The 14,557-nt window shown below is 35.2% G+C and overlaps 1 protein-coding gene across 1 annotated transcript; it reads left to right on the top strand.

Annotated features, from left to right (window-relative positions):
• Positions 1-9,412: 9,412 nt before the first annotated feature.
• Positions 9,413-12,507, top strand: LOC136800150 (ficolin-1-like). Its single transcript, XM_067056762.1, has 3 exons — positions 9,413-9,995; positions 10,533-10,718; positions 11,832-12,507. The coding sequence occupies exons 1-3, from the start codon at positions 9,554-9,556 to the stop codon at positions 12,275-12,277; spliced, it is 1,074 nt and encodes a 357-aa protein (XP_066912863.1). The 5' UTR covers positions 9,413-9,553; the 3' UTR covers positions 12,278-12,507.
• The last annotated feature ends 2,050 nt before the right edge of the window (positions 12,508-14,557 follow it).

Here is a 14,557-nt window from a genome sequence, read left to right as displayed (position 1 = left end):
ATCTGATTACCCATTTTCAAAGCTCTATATGTCTTTTTTTATTACCTCAGGGAGTCGAATGAAGAGAAATTCCTTTTTTGTTGGGAAATTCCCTATTTAAACCACATTTATTAACCGCTCTGATTCTGGATCACCGTACAACAAAAGGTTGAAGAGTTTAGGAGCGCTTAGTGGATGAATATTTATGTCTTGGTTCAGAAGTTTGTTGAACAAAAGATGTCTTGCCTGAGAGTAAATAGAGCAGTGCAAAAGAAAGTGTTGAGAGTTTTCGGATGGAATTTGTTCTACACGCACAAAATGGATCTAAGGTGTCACGAAACCGTGTCTAAATTTTAATATTTTAGCCCCAAAGGAATTAATTAGATACAGTTCCCACTCTAATTCACAATTAAAATAGGTAGGGCGAAAAATGGGTCATAATTAATAGTCTAAAATTAATTCAATCAATTTCCCTTTACAGATAAAGCGGTTACAGATGATCCATCAAGTTCAACTAAATCGAGTAAAGAAAACGAAAAACCCACGTAAGACTTGCAATTTTTATTGCATTACCCCTTAGTTAAACCCAAATCCCATTTGTCACATTAAAAAACTTCCATCGATTAAGCTATTTCAGAAAACAGAAAATAAGTATCGTTCTTTTTTATCAGCTCAAAAGCCCATTTGTGATAGATTCCACCCTGATTCAGAGATGCCCTTAAATCAGGCCAAATTTTAATACAAACTCTTGTTGACCCCTCCCCACGATTTCCAGGCTCTTAGAGACGCAGAAAGCTCTAAACCCCTCTTTCGAAATTTTGACGAGGCCTACCTAGAGGCTCAAGTTTCTTTTATTGATACTCAGCTGAAGGACATGTCTGAGCAATTTTCCAATAATTTTCATCGCGATGCTTGGAAAGTAGTACAAAAACTAAGTGGCAAGAACTCAAAACCGTCCATCCAGCTGAAAGGTGGCTCGGATAAAAAACGCTCAGATAATTGGTTACAGCATTTCAAAAATCTTTTAGGTAAAAAAACGGTGTTAGCAACAAATAACTTTCTCCCACGAGAGCAAATTTCTCCCCCTCTAGATATATCTAATTTTTCTTTTTCCATGGAAGAGTTGACAAAGGTCCTTTCCACAACAAAATCATGCAAGGCCCTCGGTCCAGATAACATACCGCCTATTATCTGGAAGGACAGAAATTTTCATGATATCCTTTTAAAGCTTTGCAACCTCGCGTTTGAAGACAAAGTTTGTACAACACACTGGTTAAAATCGACCATCGTTCCAGTACCAAAAGAGGGAGACCTTAGTCTTGCCACAAACTATCGTGGTATCTCTCTTCTCCCAATCGCAGCAAAAATCTATAATAAGTTTCTTCTAAATAGAATACGGCTTCATGTTCAACCCATTCTTCGTAAAAACGGTTTTCGAAGTGGTCGTTCTACTTTAAGCAAAGTTCTTGCTCTTCGACGAATCTTAGAGGAAGCTAGAAACTTCAATCTTGAAGCAATTTTGATTTTTGTTGATTTCAAGAAAGCCTTTGATTCGGTTGATCGCGACTTAATGCTTGATATTCTCTCTCTTTACGGCACCCCTCAAAAGATCATTGATGCCATAAAACTTCTGTACACTAATACAAAATCTTCAGTACAAACACCTGATGGTGAGACTTCAACTTTTTCTATTTTAGCTGGTATTCTCCAGGGTGATACCCTTGCACCATTTCTCTTTATTCTAGTTGTCGATTACCTTATGCGCGTTTCTGTTGATAAAATATCTAGCTGCGGTGTTCTTCTTCAACGTAGGCTTTGTCCACGTAATCCTGCCGTTCATTTAACAGATACAGACTTTGCTGACGACATAGCACTTATCAGCTCTACCCTAGAAGATGCACAAAATCTTCTAATTGCTCTTGAATCTGCTGCAAACTGTACAGGCCTATACCTCAATGAGTCCAAAACCGAATATTTGACTCTTAATGTTAACGAATTATCAGACAATATTAAAACAATATCTGGTACAAACCTACGAAAGGTAGAAGACTACAAATATCTTGGTTCTTACATCTCTTCTTCTGAAAAAGACTTTAACATTCGCAAAGGTTTAGCTTGGAGTGTATGCAATAAGCTGCATAGTATTTGGTCATCTTCCTTCATCGACTCTAGTCTCAAAGTTAAAATTTTCAAGTCAACTATTGAGCCAATTCTTATGTACCAGTGGATACCCCTTAAAACCCACAATAAAAAGTGGTACCCTCTATCTCATTGTTTAGTTGGAGTGTAAGGCTGAAACTTTTTGTGTTGAAAGTACGTTGTCTATGATTGTCTTCCCTAGCAGTGATGTTTTGTAGAAAACAGTTTTCAGTTTTTCACGAGGAAGTGAAAAAGTGCAGTTTTAGCTATTTACCCCTTAAAACCTACAAAATGGTTTTTCTCGAATAACTTTTTACAAAAAAGTTCTTTTGACCTCAAATTTTGAACAGTGATTCACTGTAAAGTTACTAATGTTATGAATATACCATTAGTACCTAAATGATCTCAAAAATATGTGTTAAAATCAAAAATACCCCTTAAAACCTACAAAAATAAGGCTAAAAACCACAAAGTCCGACCCTTGCTAACGGGATACTCAAGCTGATGGATACAAATTTGGTGTTGCTTCGTGATTCAATGGTTCAAAGACTTGCTAGAAATTCTTTCCCACAACAATATTTTCATTTTTCAGGATTTCATGCCCATAATGCAATTGTGTGTGGTTTTTTCGTCAAAAACGGCTACGAAAGGCCAAAACCTTCATTCGCTTCATTTTTGATCTATGGTTCTAATGTTTTTCTAAATCTCCATCAAATTTGTGACATTTTGGTATGCAACATGACCAGGTTTTGAGAAAGTCGATTTTCAGATTTTATTTAGAATTTTAAGGGCCTGTCATTTTCGTTGGGGTCTATTCACGAAGATGAAAATGATTTTTTCATACCTACCATAAGTATAGGTATCTAAAAAGTATAGGTTTTATGACCTTAAATTCAATTGTGTAATTTCTAGGTCCAAAAAACCTGATTTTTTGAAGGGATTTTTGATAAAATTTTGAATAACTTCGAATTTTAAGATACTTTAGCATCTTTAAAATCCTTAAAATTTGGTATTTTATGAAAGAACATTTATAAGAGGTTGTAAAAAAGTGAAACATACCACATAAAATTATATTTGGTAGTTATGAAAGCCAAAAATGCAACATTGTGGGTTTTAAGGGGTATGTGGTTTTAAGGGGTATTCACTGGTATGGTTCAGAAACCTGGCCTGTAGCTGCCGTTCGGGTCGAAATAGGGTCAAAATAGGTAGCGAACGACATAAAAATTAACACGTAGCCAAAGGTTTTCTTGAACGCATCTTCACGGTAGAAAATGGCTAAAAATGAATAAAATAACACATTTAGCTAACGAAATATAAATACAGTACAAGTCAAAATATAAAGATACATCAGTTAGATTACAAAGACAAGTCAAAGATATAACATATAAAAGAAGAAATAAAAACTTACTAAAAACACTGTGGCTGAACATACACGTACACGTCAACAGATACTTTCAACTGACACTCACAATTCCAACACGTTGATTTATAACACATCACAACAACTCATACAACAACTAGACGATCCAAAAGGGACGAACACGTAACTATACACACAATACGACACTATACAATAAAATACACAACTCTCTAGACACATAATAATAAACAATACACATGGGACTAATACAAATTATATAGTAATCATTTATATTTCACTACGAAAGTCCTATCAAATAATAAATCTAAGAACAAAGGAAACGATGAAAACAAACGTAAAACTAAAAGACAAATTAGCTGCATTATGGCAGTTACACTCCCAACTGTCAAGAATACTAATTCTTGACACGCCAAAATAAAATCCTAACATCACGTATAGAACAATCAAAAGGTATAACATAAGACCGACAAGCAACACAATGAAATTAAAATCAAGAAACGAAAAATACATCCAAAAGAATCGTAGAAAGATTCTATTATATACCAATCTTGATGACATCATGTCATTCAATTCAAGTTCATTGTTTTGCCGTCTTAATTCCTCTGACCAAGTCTTTAACAGTTTGAAGGAGTGCAATATCGATTGTACGAAACCTTTATGATTTTCCTCAAAATAAACTGCTGATTCTTCGGATGGTTCAGTAGAATCGTTGGGTTCTAAATATGAGTACTTAATTCGAACGAACTTGAATTTCCTTTTTTCAATAGCAGCAGTTGAAACTTTGTCGCAATGATGTGCAACTTCTTGCACAGACGGGGGTGAGACAATGCTCGCATTTCTCAATTTCTCGACGTTCAAAACTTTGTCAAAAATATGTGCAACTTCTTGCACAGATGGGGGTGAGACTACGCTCACATTTCTCAATGGAACTTCTTCCAAGACTGGGTTGACAAAGTAATGATCTTTCAAATGATCAGGAGCAGAATCTAAGAGTTTGTAGGCGTTTTCAATTAAGTTCTTACCATATACATCTTCATCTGGGCAGTTTGACAGTAAACATTCGTAATCTGAGTAAAACTTTAGGAAATCATTCAAAAGTTTTAATAGTGCGTCGCGTTCACCACGAAACATCCAAATGACCAATTCAATATCATCATTACTTTTGAAGATGTATTCTAGAGTTCGACAGGAGTGAGAAATTGCTTCGATAAATTTAATCCTCTGAGTACCAAACTGGTAGGCCAATTCAAGCGACATATCGTTTTCAAGTTAAATAAATAGAAATCATATTTCGACAAACCATACGAGTGTTCTTTCATCAACTTTTAAAACTGTAACGAAGATTCCATTGGTTGAGTCCATCAAACGATTTACTGCCATCATTGCACGAGCTTGTTCATAGTGTTTTTACTGTAGCTGCCGTTCGGGTCGAAATAGGGTCAAAATAGGTAGCGAACGACATAAAAATTAACACGTAGCCAAAGGTTTTCTTGAACGCATCTTCACGGTAGAAAATGGCTAAAAATGAATAAAATAACACATTTAGCTAACGAAATATAAATACAGTACAAGTCAAAATATAAAGATACATCAGTTAGATTACAAAGACAAGTCAAAGATATAACATATAAAAGAAGAAATAAAAACTTACTAAAAACACTGTGGCTGAACATACACGTACACGTCAACAGATACTTTCAACTGACACTCACAATTCCAACACGTTGATTTATAACACATCACAACAACTCATACAACAACTAGACGATCCACAAGGGACGAACACGTAACTATACACACAATACGACACTATACAATAAAATACACAACTCTCTAGACACATAATAATAAACAATACACATGGGACTAATACAAATTATATAGTAATCATTTATATTTCACTACGAAAGTCCTATCAAATAATAAATCTAAGAACAAAGGAAACGATGAAAACAAACGTAAAACTAAAAGACAAATTAGCTGCATTATGGCAGTTACCAAAAAGTTTGAAAAGCAACTAGACGGTACCTATACCAGACTTCTGAGAAGGGTTAAAAATCTCTCTTGGCGTGACCATCCAACAAAACGCACCATATACGGTTCCTTGAAACCAATCTCTCTCCTCCTTAAAGCCAAGCGCGTTCAATTTGCTGGTCATTGTTTCCGTGCCTCATCTGAGGTTATTTCCTCCCTATTGCTTTGGAAACCTAAACGTGTGGCTCAGAGATCGAGAAAACTTACCTTTCCGGATGTGGTGAGCAGGGATACAGGCCTTGATCTTAGCGACCTGGGCACTGCTATGCGCAACCTCGACTCCTGGCGCCAGCGAGTGTCATAGCTCTAAACCACCTATAGATTCTACCGAAAGGAGGAAATGTGACGGGCGCAATATACTATGGGCGGACAGCCTACCAAGGCCACTCTAGCTAGATACGCTAAAGGGCGTGGCTTCGTAACAAAATAAAAGTTAAACTAAAACTTAACCTCTTAAATTACCATTTAACTTTTTATTTTTTACTCATTGAAAGGACGCTGTGAGCAGAACGGATTGCCGTTAAGGGAAACCAGTGTATTAAGTTTTGGCATTTGTTTATTGGCTAACCACTCCTATACAAATAATTTTGGGGATAAAATATTTCCCAACCGAAGGTATCCCCAAATTATACTTTCGTCGCGCCTTAACGGTTGCAGGAAGACGCGCGTACCTACAAATTTGAAAATTTTTCTATTAGTAAAAGTGGTCGCAAACTTACTTTAAGTGTTAGAGTCGATCTTAAACATAATCGTCTGACCAATGATATAGTATAGCCCGAAGGGCTAGATAAGCGGCCTTGGTCAAAAAGTAAAGCTCATCTTTGGAAGGATTTCCTACCAGAGTCACGTGATATTACAATAGAATTTCAGCGATCGACCAATCAGAAGCTTCGCGGGTTTTGGAAAACAATAGCAACAATATTTTTTCCGATATTCACTTTTTTTTTGCTGAAGAAAGCTTAAAGTTGCCTATCTAGCCCTTCGAGCTTTACAGATATCTGTGCGTCTGACACGTCTCAGTGTTAAAATGGTATTTCTTTGAAAACTCTAGGGAAATTGTTATCTCTTTTCAACCGTCTTTTTTCCTTTACTAAAAACGACAGCCGAAATAAACTTCACCCATGCACATAAGGTGAGGCCAATTTAATTTGTTGCTTTTCGGACCAACAGCCTGTTCCTCTATAGAATCCTGCATTGTAACACGCATGCGTAATTTGTCGTTCTTTTAAACCACATGTAATACACTCTTCTCGAGATACATAAATTTATTGTTGTCCTCGTTTTCAAACAAATTTCATTACTATAAAATTACATATTCACAATGATAATTGTGTTTTTTACACCTCATGAGACATTTTAAATTTCAAGTACTTTTGTTTCAGAAAATAAAAAGACATAAAACGCTTGGAAATTCATAAAAAAAATGAAAAATGAAACATAAAATTCTCAAAACCTTGGAAAAACTACCAAAATTTTGAAAATTTAGCAGTCCGTAAAGCAATGAAAATAAAAATATACTACCAAAATCAATTTTATTTTTATTTCAATCTTTCGAATTTCAGGGTCTGTCTAGCCCGTAAAACAACTAATCAAATTGGTCTCGCCTAATGAGTATTTAAAAAAACGAAAATCTTAGATATTTTATACAAATAGTAGTCGGCGTCGGCGTCGCCAACGGATTTGGCTGAAATTTGGCACACTTGTTCCTTGAGTGAATATCTGAAAGCACCTTTTTCATTTTTCAAAAATTTTGATTTTTGGGGCCTGGGGACAAGTTTAGCCCCAAGCTAAGGGGTAGAATCTACCACCCTCGATTATTTTTGATCTAGGAAAGCTATGGTCATGAAATTTGGTACAGATGTTCTCCATCATGACACAAATTTCCTGGAATAAAAAAAATTTTGATGACGTCATTCAAAAACCGATGACGTTATCCTAAAATTTCCACCTGTCGGAAAAAAGCCAAAATATATGGTTTACAAAAATGTCTATTACAATCGAACCAATAAAGATATTTAGATTCTGTTTAAAAATTCTGAAAGATAAAAGGCTGCCCTTTAACATAATTGCCGGTGTTGCATTTCCCATGAAATTTTATCTTAAAATCTGTGCTGAAGATGAGTAAAATTTTCAAAATTTAATGACGTCATACATGATGACATCATCATTTTTAAAAAGCTTTTTTTAATTTTTAAAATTTATATTGTCAATACCTATCACGTGTCAAAATTTGAAGATGATTGAATAAATAGTTCAGAAGTTATCAGCACTTAAGAATTTTGAGTTTTAAGCGATTTTAGCTAAGTTTTTTGTCATGTTTCGCAATAAAGTCATAAAACCTGATCTGGACAAGCTATGACCCTAAAATTTTGAACAAATTTTGTTAAAAGTATGAAAGTTTCAAGTCGTTTAAAAAATCTTTCTCCGAGATATACACAAAAGAACTCCAGCGTGGTAGATTCTACCCCCCCCCCCCAACTCCTGGGGCTAATAGGGTTAAGCCAAAACGAGGCTAAAACTTTAGAGCAGAGCCTACAGGCCTCAGAAATGGTTGGATTTGGCTGAAATTTGGCACACTTGTTCCTTGGGTGAATATCTGGGGGTCTACAATTGGGCCTATGAATAATCTGAAGCCACTGAAGTAAAAAGCCCAGTGCGTTGCGCACGTTCGACTATTAGTTAAATAAAATATATTTATTTTTGTGTTAAAATGATTATCATTTGCATGCAATTTTTTAAAAAGTTTTTCGATTTATATCATCTGTGAATATGTCTATGAAATAACGACAATTTTTAGCTGGAACATGGTTATATTTTATTTTGCATCAGATATTGCTTAATATAAAGGCTTTATTAAATCTATGTTACTAAGTTGGGGCTTTTTTAGGATAATCTGTGGGGTTCGACTGCGACTGCGACTACGATCTACGCTCTGAGCTATTGGAGGAAATATTTAACAACATCTTTGTGGCTCTTGTTTTCTTTCAAACAAGATGATAAGAAAAGTGACATTTAAAACACCCCCTTCTCACTGACCTACTGGGAACTCCTCCCATTGGAAAAATTGGCCAACATATCGTCCCCGGTGGGAAATTCTCCTCCAATTTTCGTCCCCACCGATAATAATCAAATAAATCATCACTGAAAAATATAATGCTATTTTTTACATCCCCACCTAAATTTTCTGGCTTGGAAACAAAAGCATTGAAATCCCCAGCCATAAAAGAATATGGGAATACAATCCCCATCGAGTTTCAGTCATTCCTACCGGGTCTGTGAGAAAGGGGTGTTTTAAAGTCAGAGGATTATGTATAGCATCCAAGTAAAAAGGTCGATGGTGTTCGCCCTGGGATTGTATGTGAGCAAAGAACTGGTACATTCGTATGGTTCTAAATTTAGTCTGGAAAATATTTTTTATACATTTGCGGTAAATGTATCTATTTATTGTGGGGAATTTTCTGTTAACAAACTGGTTCAAAATTTCAATAATTCATTCGTATTGATATCTTATATTAATCATTGAACTAATTTCGAAATTATTTCTTCTCTATAATTTTTTTCACACTTTTGATTTATTCACAGTTGACCCCAAACCTCCAAAATCTCTTCCATTCATTGCTTAAAGGGTTTATTTTTACATAAGTGATCCCGTTTCATATCAGATACATATTTCATATCAGGCCAGTGTATGCCTTTTTTTGTTATATTATGCTGATATAAGCGCAAAATCTTTTTTATTGTGCTCTTTCTGACCAATCTTGCTTCACATACGTGTCAATCCAATGTGAAAAAGCTTGTTACAAATTAAAATTGATGAGTAAGGACTGGACCCTTAGTGACTCAGTTGATTTTAAATATAGAAATGTTATGATGCAATCAATATGGATTCCAATCTATAATTTATGAACCATAGTTTTCCCATAGCAGAAATAATTATTTAGAAACATAACTAAATTAACAATATTTTACTTGCCGCTGAAAACATGAAAATATATTTTTTTCAAAATGTAATTTTCAGAAATGGATCATTGTGAAATTTTTGTTTTGTATTTCTTTGTATTTTTGAATCTAACAAATGCCCTTCAAATGAACAGTTGCAGCAAAGATGATTTCTACCTACGCAAAAATGTTGGGCGAAATGTCATCTTTCCTGGAGAGATTATTGATGTTGAAAATGTGAGAACATATCAACAATGCTTCGGATATTGTCAAAGATATGCATGTTCTTTATTCAATTTTGAAGAAGTTGCCGCTGGAAATTTTAAATGCGGTGTTTATCCAGGACCAGAATTCATATCACGGTATTCGCCGAAAACTCGCTTTGGAATAGAACCGGTTCATCGATTTTTCTTCGAGAAAGTACCATGCCAGACAGATGAAAGTTCTGAATATTCATTCAAAGGGACTTTTCTTGAAGCAGAAAATTGTAAAGAAGTTCAAGAAAATGGCGGTGGTGAAACAGGTAAAATAATAAGCTACTTTATGGAATAAGATTTCGTGGATTTGGGTATCATACGCCAAATCTGAAGGCTCTAAACTAATTAGAAAAAAAATGCCAAAGACTGTCCAAGGTCCAAGGGTCACTTCAGGTATTTAAAACAAAAACTGCGATCGGAATTGTAACTCCCAACCAAGGGGTATAGTCTTCGGCTTTCCCTCTCCTTCAATCGATGTCTATGTAACTTGAATAATTACTAGTCCGCCTTAGAAAAATTGATTTAGGCTGATTTAGGAATCAACTAACGGACTCGTATAGCCTAGTAAACTGAGCCCGTATTCACAAGGCTAGGACACCCGGCTTATATGTCTATATAGCATTTTCGGCGCTTTAAAGATTTTTTCATGTTTACAGATTTTAAATTTGCCTTGGAATACTGTTATTCAGTCACAAACTTACCATCACAGATTTATCCTGAATCAAACTAGCTTAGATTTCTTGGCTAGGACTCATGCTCCTTTATAGAGGTCTGCGATTCAGGCAATCATTTTTATATTATAGGTATATATGAAGTTCGAGTGATTGGTCAACCTGGTCAATCCAGATACATTGTTTGTAACATGGATCTTATGGACGGTGGCTGGACGTTGTTTCAACGTAATTACGGTCCATCGCACATTAACTTTGGGAAAAGATGGGCAGATTACAAATCAGGTTTTGGTGATCTCAGATATCCATTTTGGGCAGGTAATGCAATGTTTTGCTGTATGATTAGATTTTCAGCCAGTTATTCAGAAACTCAAATAAAATTCAGATTTTTAAATCGCGTCCGTCCCAAAAAAAATATGCAGACTTTTAACCTTTTCAAAAATTTCGTAAATGAAGATATGGTGAAGATTATTAAAAATGATTTAGTTGATTGAAAAACTTGAATTTATACTTTCCTAAGTCCTTGACTTCGCTGTTTTTTAGAACTTTTTAACTCTTCTGATCAAAGAAGGCTAAGTTTTGACACCATTTTATGAATATTGTTTTTCAATGTATTAAACTGTATACACCCCCTTCTCACAGACCCACTGGAAAAATTGGCCAAAATATCGTCCCCGGTGGAAAATTACCTTCCATTTTTGTCCCCACTGAAAATAATCATATAAACCAATCCTCACTGCAAAATGTAATTCTCTTTTCCCATTCCCACTGAATTTTCTGACTTGAAAACAAGAAATGAAATCGCCAGCCATAAAGAAAATGGAAATATCAGTCCGTTGTTTTTATCCCCACTGGCTGAAAAAAATCCTATCGGGTCTTTGAGAAAGGGGTGTGTATATGTATCATTTTTGTTTGGAATTTAGCTTTACGTAATCGAAAAAATCTTTTGCTTGCTTTTCTATGTGGAATTCTACGTCGATTGGTGAATTATTTGAGAGCGTTTGGAGAATCTTCAACCTCTGATTATCAAACTTTCGTTGAAACTTTTTTCAATTTATGAAGAGGGCTCGCCAGCCAACGTAGATTAACTTTCGCGTGAAATACTTAGTGGATTAATTATGGCGATTTTCGCGAATTTTAGTCGTTTTTGCGCGAAAATTAGTCCTCGCGAAATATTTAAAAATCCAAAATTAGCAAAAAACCCTAAGGAAATGGAAGAGATTGGGCGATAAAGAGGTAAATTTTGTCCACGCGAAAATTGTAGATTCTCGATTTGCGAAAGAAATCCCACGCTAAAATTCCAACTGGCACACAACGTTGTTTAAAACATTAATCTAACGTTCACAGCGTCCATTTAACGTTAGATTAACGTTGAAACAACGTTGTGTGCCAGCCGGGATGAATCCACTTTAGGTAAATCGTTTTTTTTAGGGAATGATTTTCTTCATCAACTGACACAGAATGAAGACACGGAGTTATTGGTAGTCTTGAAAGATCCTGATGGTGATGATCATTACGCATACTTCACCACGTTCTATATTGATGATGAAAATGCAAAATATCGATTGACAATCGGTGGTTATGAAGTTGTGCTAACTCCTGCTCTTCCCCAACAATCAGGAGCTGAGCAGTTCATGTACCACAATCAAATGGTATTTGTAACCTCTGATAATGCTCCACTCGGTATTGCTTGCGGCACCCAATATAACAATGGGTGGTGGTATAATAATTGTTTTCGAGTTGCTCTAAATGGTGACCCGAATTTTGTTTTGCCGACTAGTGGTACCAACACACCATTAGGTATCATGTGGCGTTTAGAGGTCGGAGGAAATTGGATGATTTTCCGAGAATCAACGATGATGGTAAGAAAGAAATGATGTTGTATGTTACATTGGAGTAAAAACTGTAAATGAACCGTAAAATACTACATTACATTGGCAAAACTGCAAGACGTCTAATCAGAAGAGTGGATGAACACACGGGGAAAGACAATAATTCCCACCTAAACAAACACTCCCAAATAAAAGGACACAAACCCGTTTCGCTAGAAGATTTTAAAATTATTGGTAGTCATTTTAAAAATCAAGAATATTTTAGAAAGATTGCAGAGGCTATTTATATTAAACGTTTTAAACCTACATTGAATGTACAGCATATGTCTATTCCTATTGAACTTTTTAACTAATTTATAATTACGATTTTATTGTCCCTCAATTCCCATAAGTGACGTTTGAATACATCACTCATGGGATTTGAGTTTTACTGTCTTTTAATTGTGCATTGTATATAGTTTGCATAAATTAAAAAACTTTTTTATTTCACTGAGGATGTTAGCTGGAAAGGCTGACGAAACGTCTGAAAAAGTTTATTGAGAAAAAATCAATATGTTGTTGCTTTCATTTATCTTTATAAAAATACTATGCAGATCGTTTGTATACACCTTCTCGACCGTAGCCGCCAATTGCCAAGCGGGCATTTTTTTGTCAACTTTATCCCACTAAAACCGTCTCAGTCCTTTTTTCGCACCTATAGACATTAGAAAAATGTGTCAAAAAAGGATTGGATCGAGTTTAGGGGGATTAAGTGATACGCGCCTGACCGCGCGACTACGATCGAAAAGGTGTATTCCCGAGTTCCAAAATTTGATGTAGTTTTCTAAAATAAAGACTTTTAAATATTTTATCCCCACTGTTGAGGATGTTGTATATCCACTCTTAAAACTATGCTAAACCCCCTGGATATCCTCTTTTTGGTATGAAGGTGCTTTCCCCTGGATATCGTATTTTTTTTACTTGAAAAGACACTTTACCCTCTGGATATCCGCTCCCTTGTAGATATTTAACCCCCTGGATATCTAATTTTGAACAAAAATCGGTCACCTCCTGGATATCCGATATCCTCAACAGGGGGGGCACGGACTATTTCTGGAAAAGCCCAATTTTATGTAGTTTTCTAAAATGAAGACTTTTAGAGACAAACTTCAAAATAAAAATTTGTTACATTTGGTTATACATAGTAACGAATGAAGTACACACTTTTTTATAAGAATATCTTCTATAAAAATATCAGGGTGGAAATTGAAAAAGTCGTAAGAATACCCTAAGAATAACCTCAATAGTAGGGGGAAATTTGTTCGTTTTTTTGAGATCGCTCGATTGATTTAGTCGAAGCACTTGTTATACATTTTTGGAGAGCTAAGGGGTAGGGGAATCAAAATTACTTAGGTTCCAAATTTTTTCTCGAGATATTGAGCCACTCAAAAAGCGCAAAAACTGGACAAAACAGCTGTTTCTGGCTGAAAACACTGTTTTTAAGGGTTAATATCTCGAGTTATTGAAATCCCATATACTTGATGCAATATATCTCGAATCTTAATTTTATGAGAGCTTTCCAAAAATATACAACAGGTCTCCGTTTTCTCAAGCTAAAATTTTCATTAATTTTTGACCCTATGATTTTTGCCTGAGACCATATTTGTCCGAAAATCACACCAAAGTGTCTGAAAAAAATTTGGAACCTAAGTAATTTGGATTCCCCTACCCCTTAGCTTTCCAAAAATGTACCTATAACAAGTTTTGACCAAAACAATCGAGCGATTTTACAAATTGCCCTCTACTACAAGGGTGAGTTTCACAGAATTTGATAAGAAAACAGTTATTTTGTATTTGGTTAACAGAACAAAATGCTTCCTTTGTTTGATTTAGATTGAAGCTTTGAGGAAGAAATGTAATTTTAGCTCCCAATGTGCACTCAAAAGCCCCAAACTCTCAAATTTATCATTTATCATGTTTGTATAAAAGTCAAGTCTAACAAAGTAAGTTAAGAATATTTCACCCTCAATTTTGGCAATCTCTTGTGAATACTTGAACCTCATCCAAAGTACACTATTCTTATAAAAAAAGCGCGTACTTGTATTTCAATAAAGGGTTGCCACACAGAAACTAAAGAAAGTGCTACAGGATAAGTCGATCTAGATGAGCTCACTTTTGCAAATATTTTTATGTTGCATTGTACGCAAACTGTTAGTACTACAAAATTAAAAACAAAGACTCAAATTCACGGACCTGCTAACACAACGTCTCTTACCGCCTCATTCTTTTCGGCAAAAACTTTAAGTCTGTAAAATAAATCTCAAGACCCTAAAGAATAGTGATCAA

This window comes from Clytia hemisphaerica, unplaced genomic scaffold (genome assembly GCF_902728285.1).
Source record: "Clytia hemisphaerica strain Z4C2 unplaced genomic scaffold, Clytia hemisphaerica genome assembly, whole genome shotgun sequence".
NCBI classification, from domain to species: domain Eukaryota; kingdom Metazoa; phylum Cnidaria; class Hydrozoa; order Leptothecata; family Clytiidae; genus Clytia; species Clytia hemisphaerica.
The sequence above is the reverse complement of the archived record's forward strand: the minus strand, read 5'-3'. Positions and strand labels throughout refer to the sequence as shown.

Bases quoted from the DNA above. Each gene is read 5' to 3' on its own strand.
- LOC136800150 (XM_067056762.1), top strand. From the start codon at position 9,554: ATGGATCATTGTGAAATTTTTGTTTTGTATTTCTTTGTATTTTTGAAT. The intron at 9,996-10,532 runs GTAAAATAATAA...TTTATATTATAG, and splicing joins AAATGGCGGTGGTGAAACAG to GTATATATGAAGTTCGAGTG. The intron at 10,719-11,831 runs GTAATGCAATGT...CGTTTTTTTTAG, and splicing joins CAGATATCCATTTTGGGCAG to GGAATGATTTTCTTCATCAA.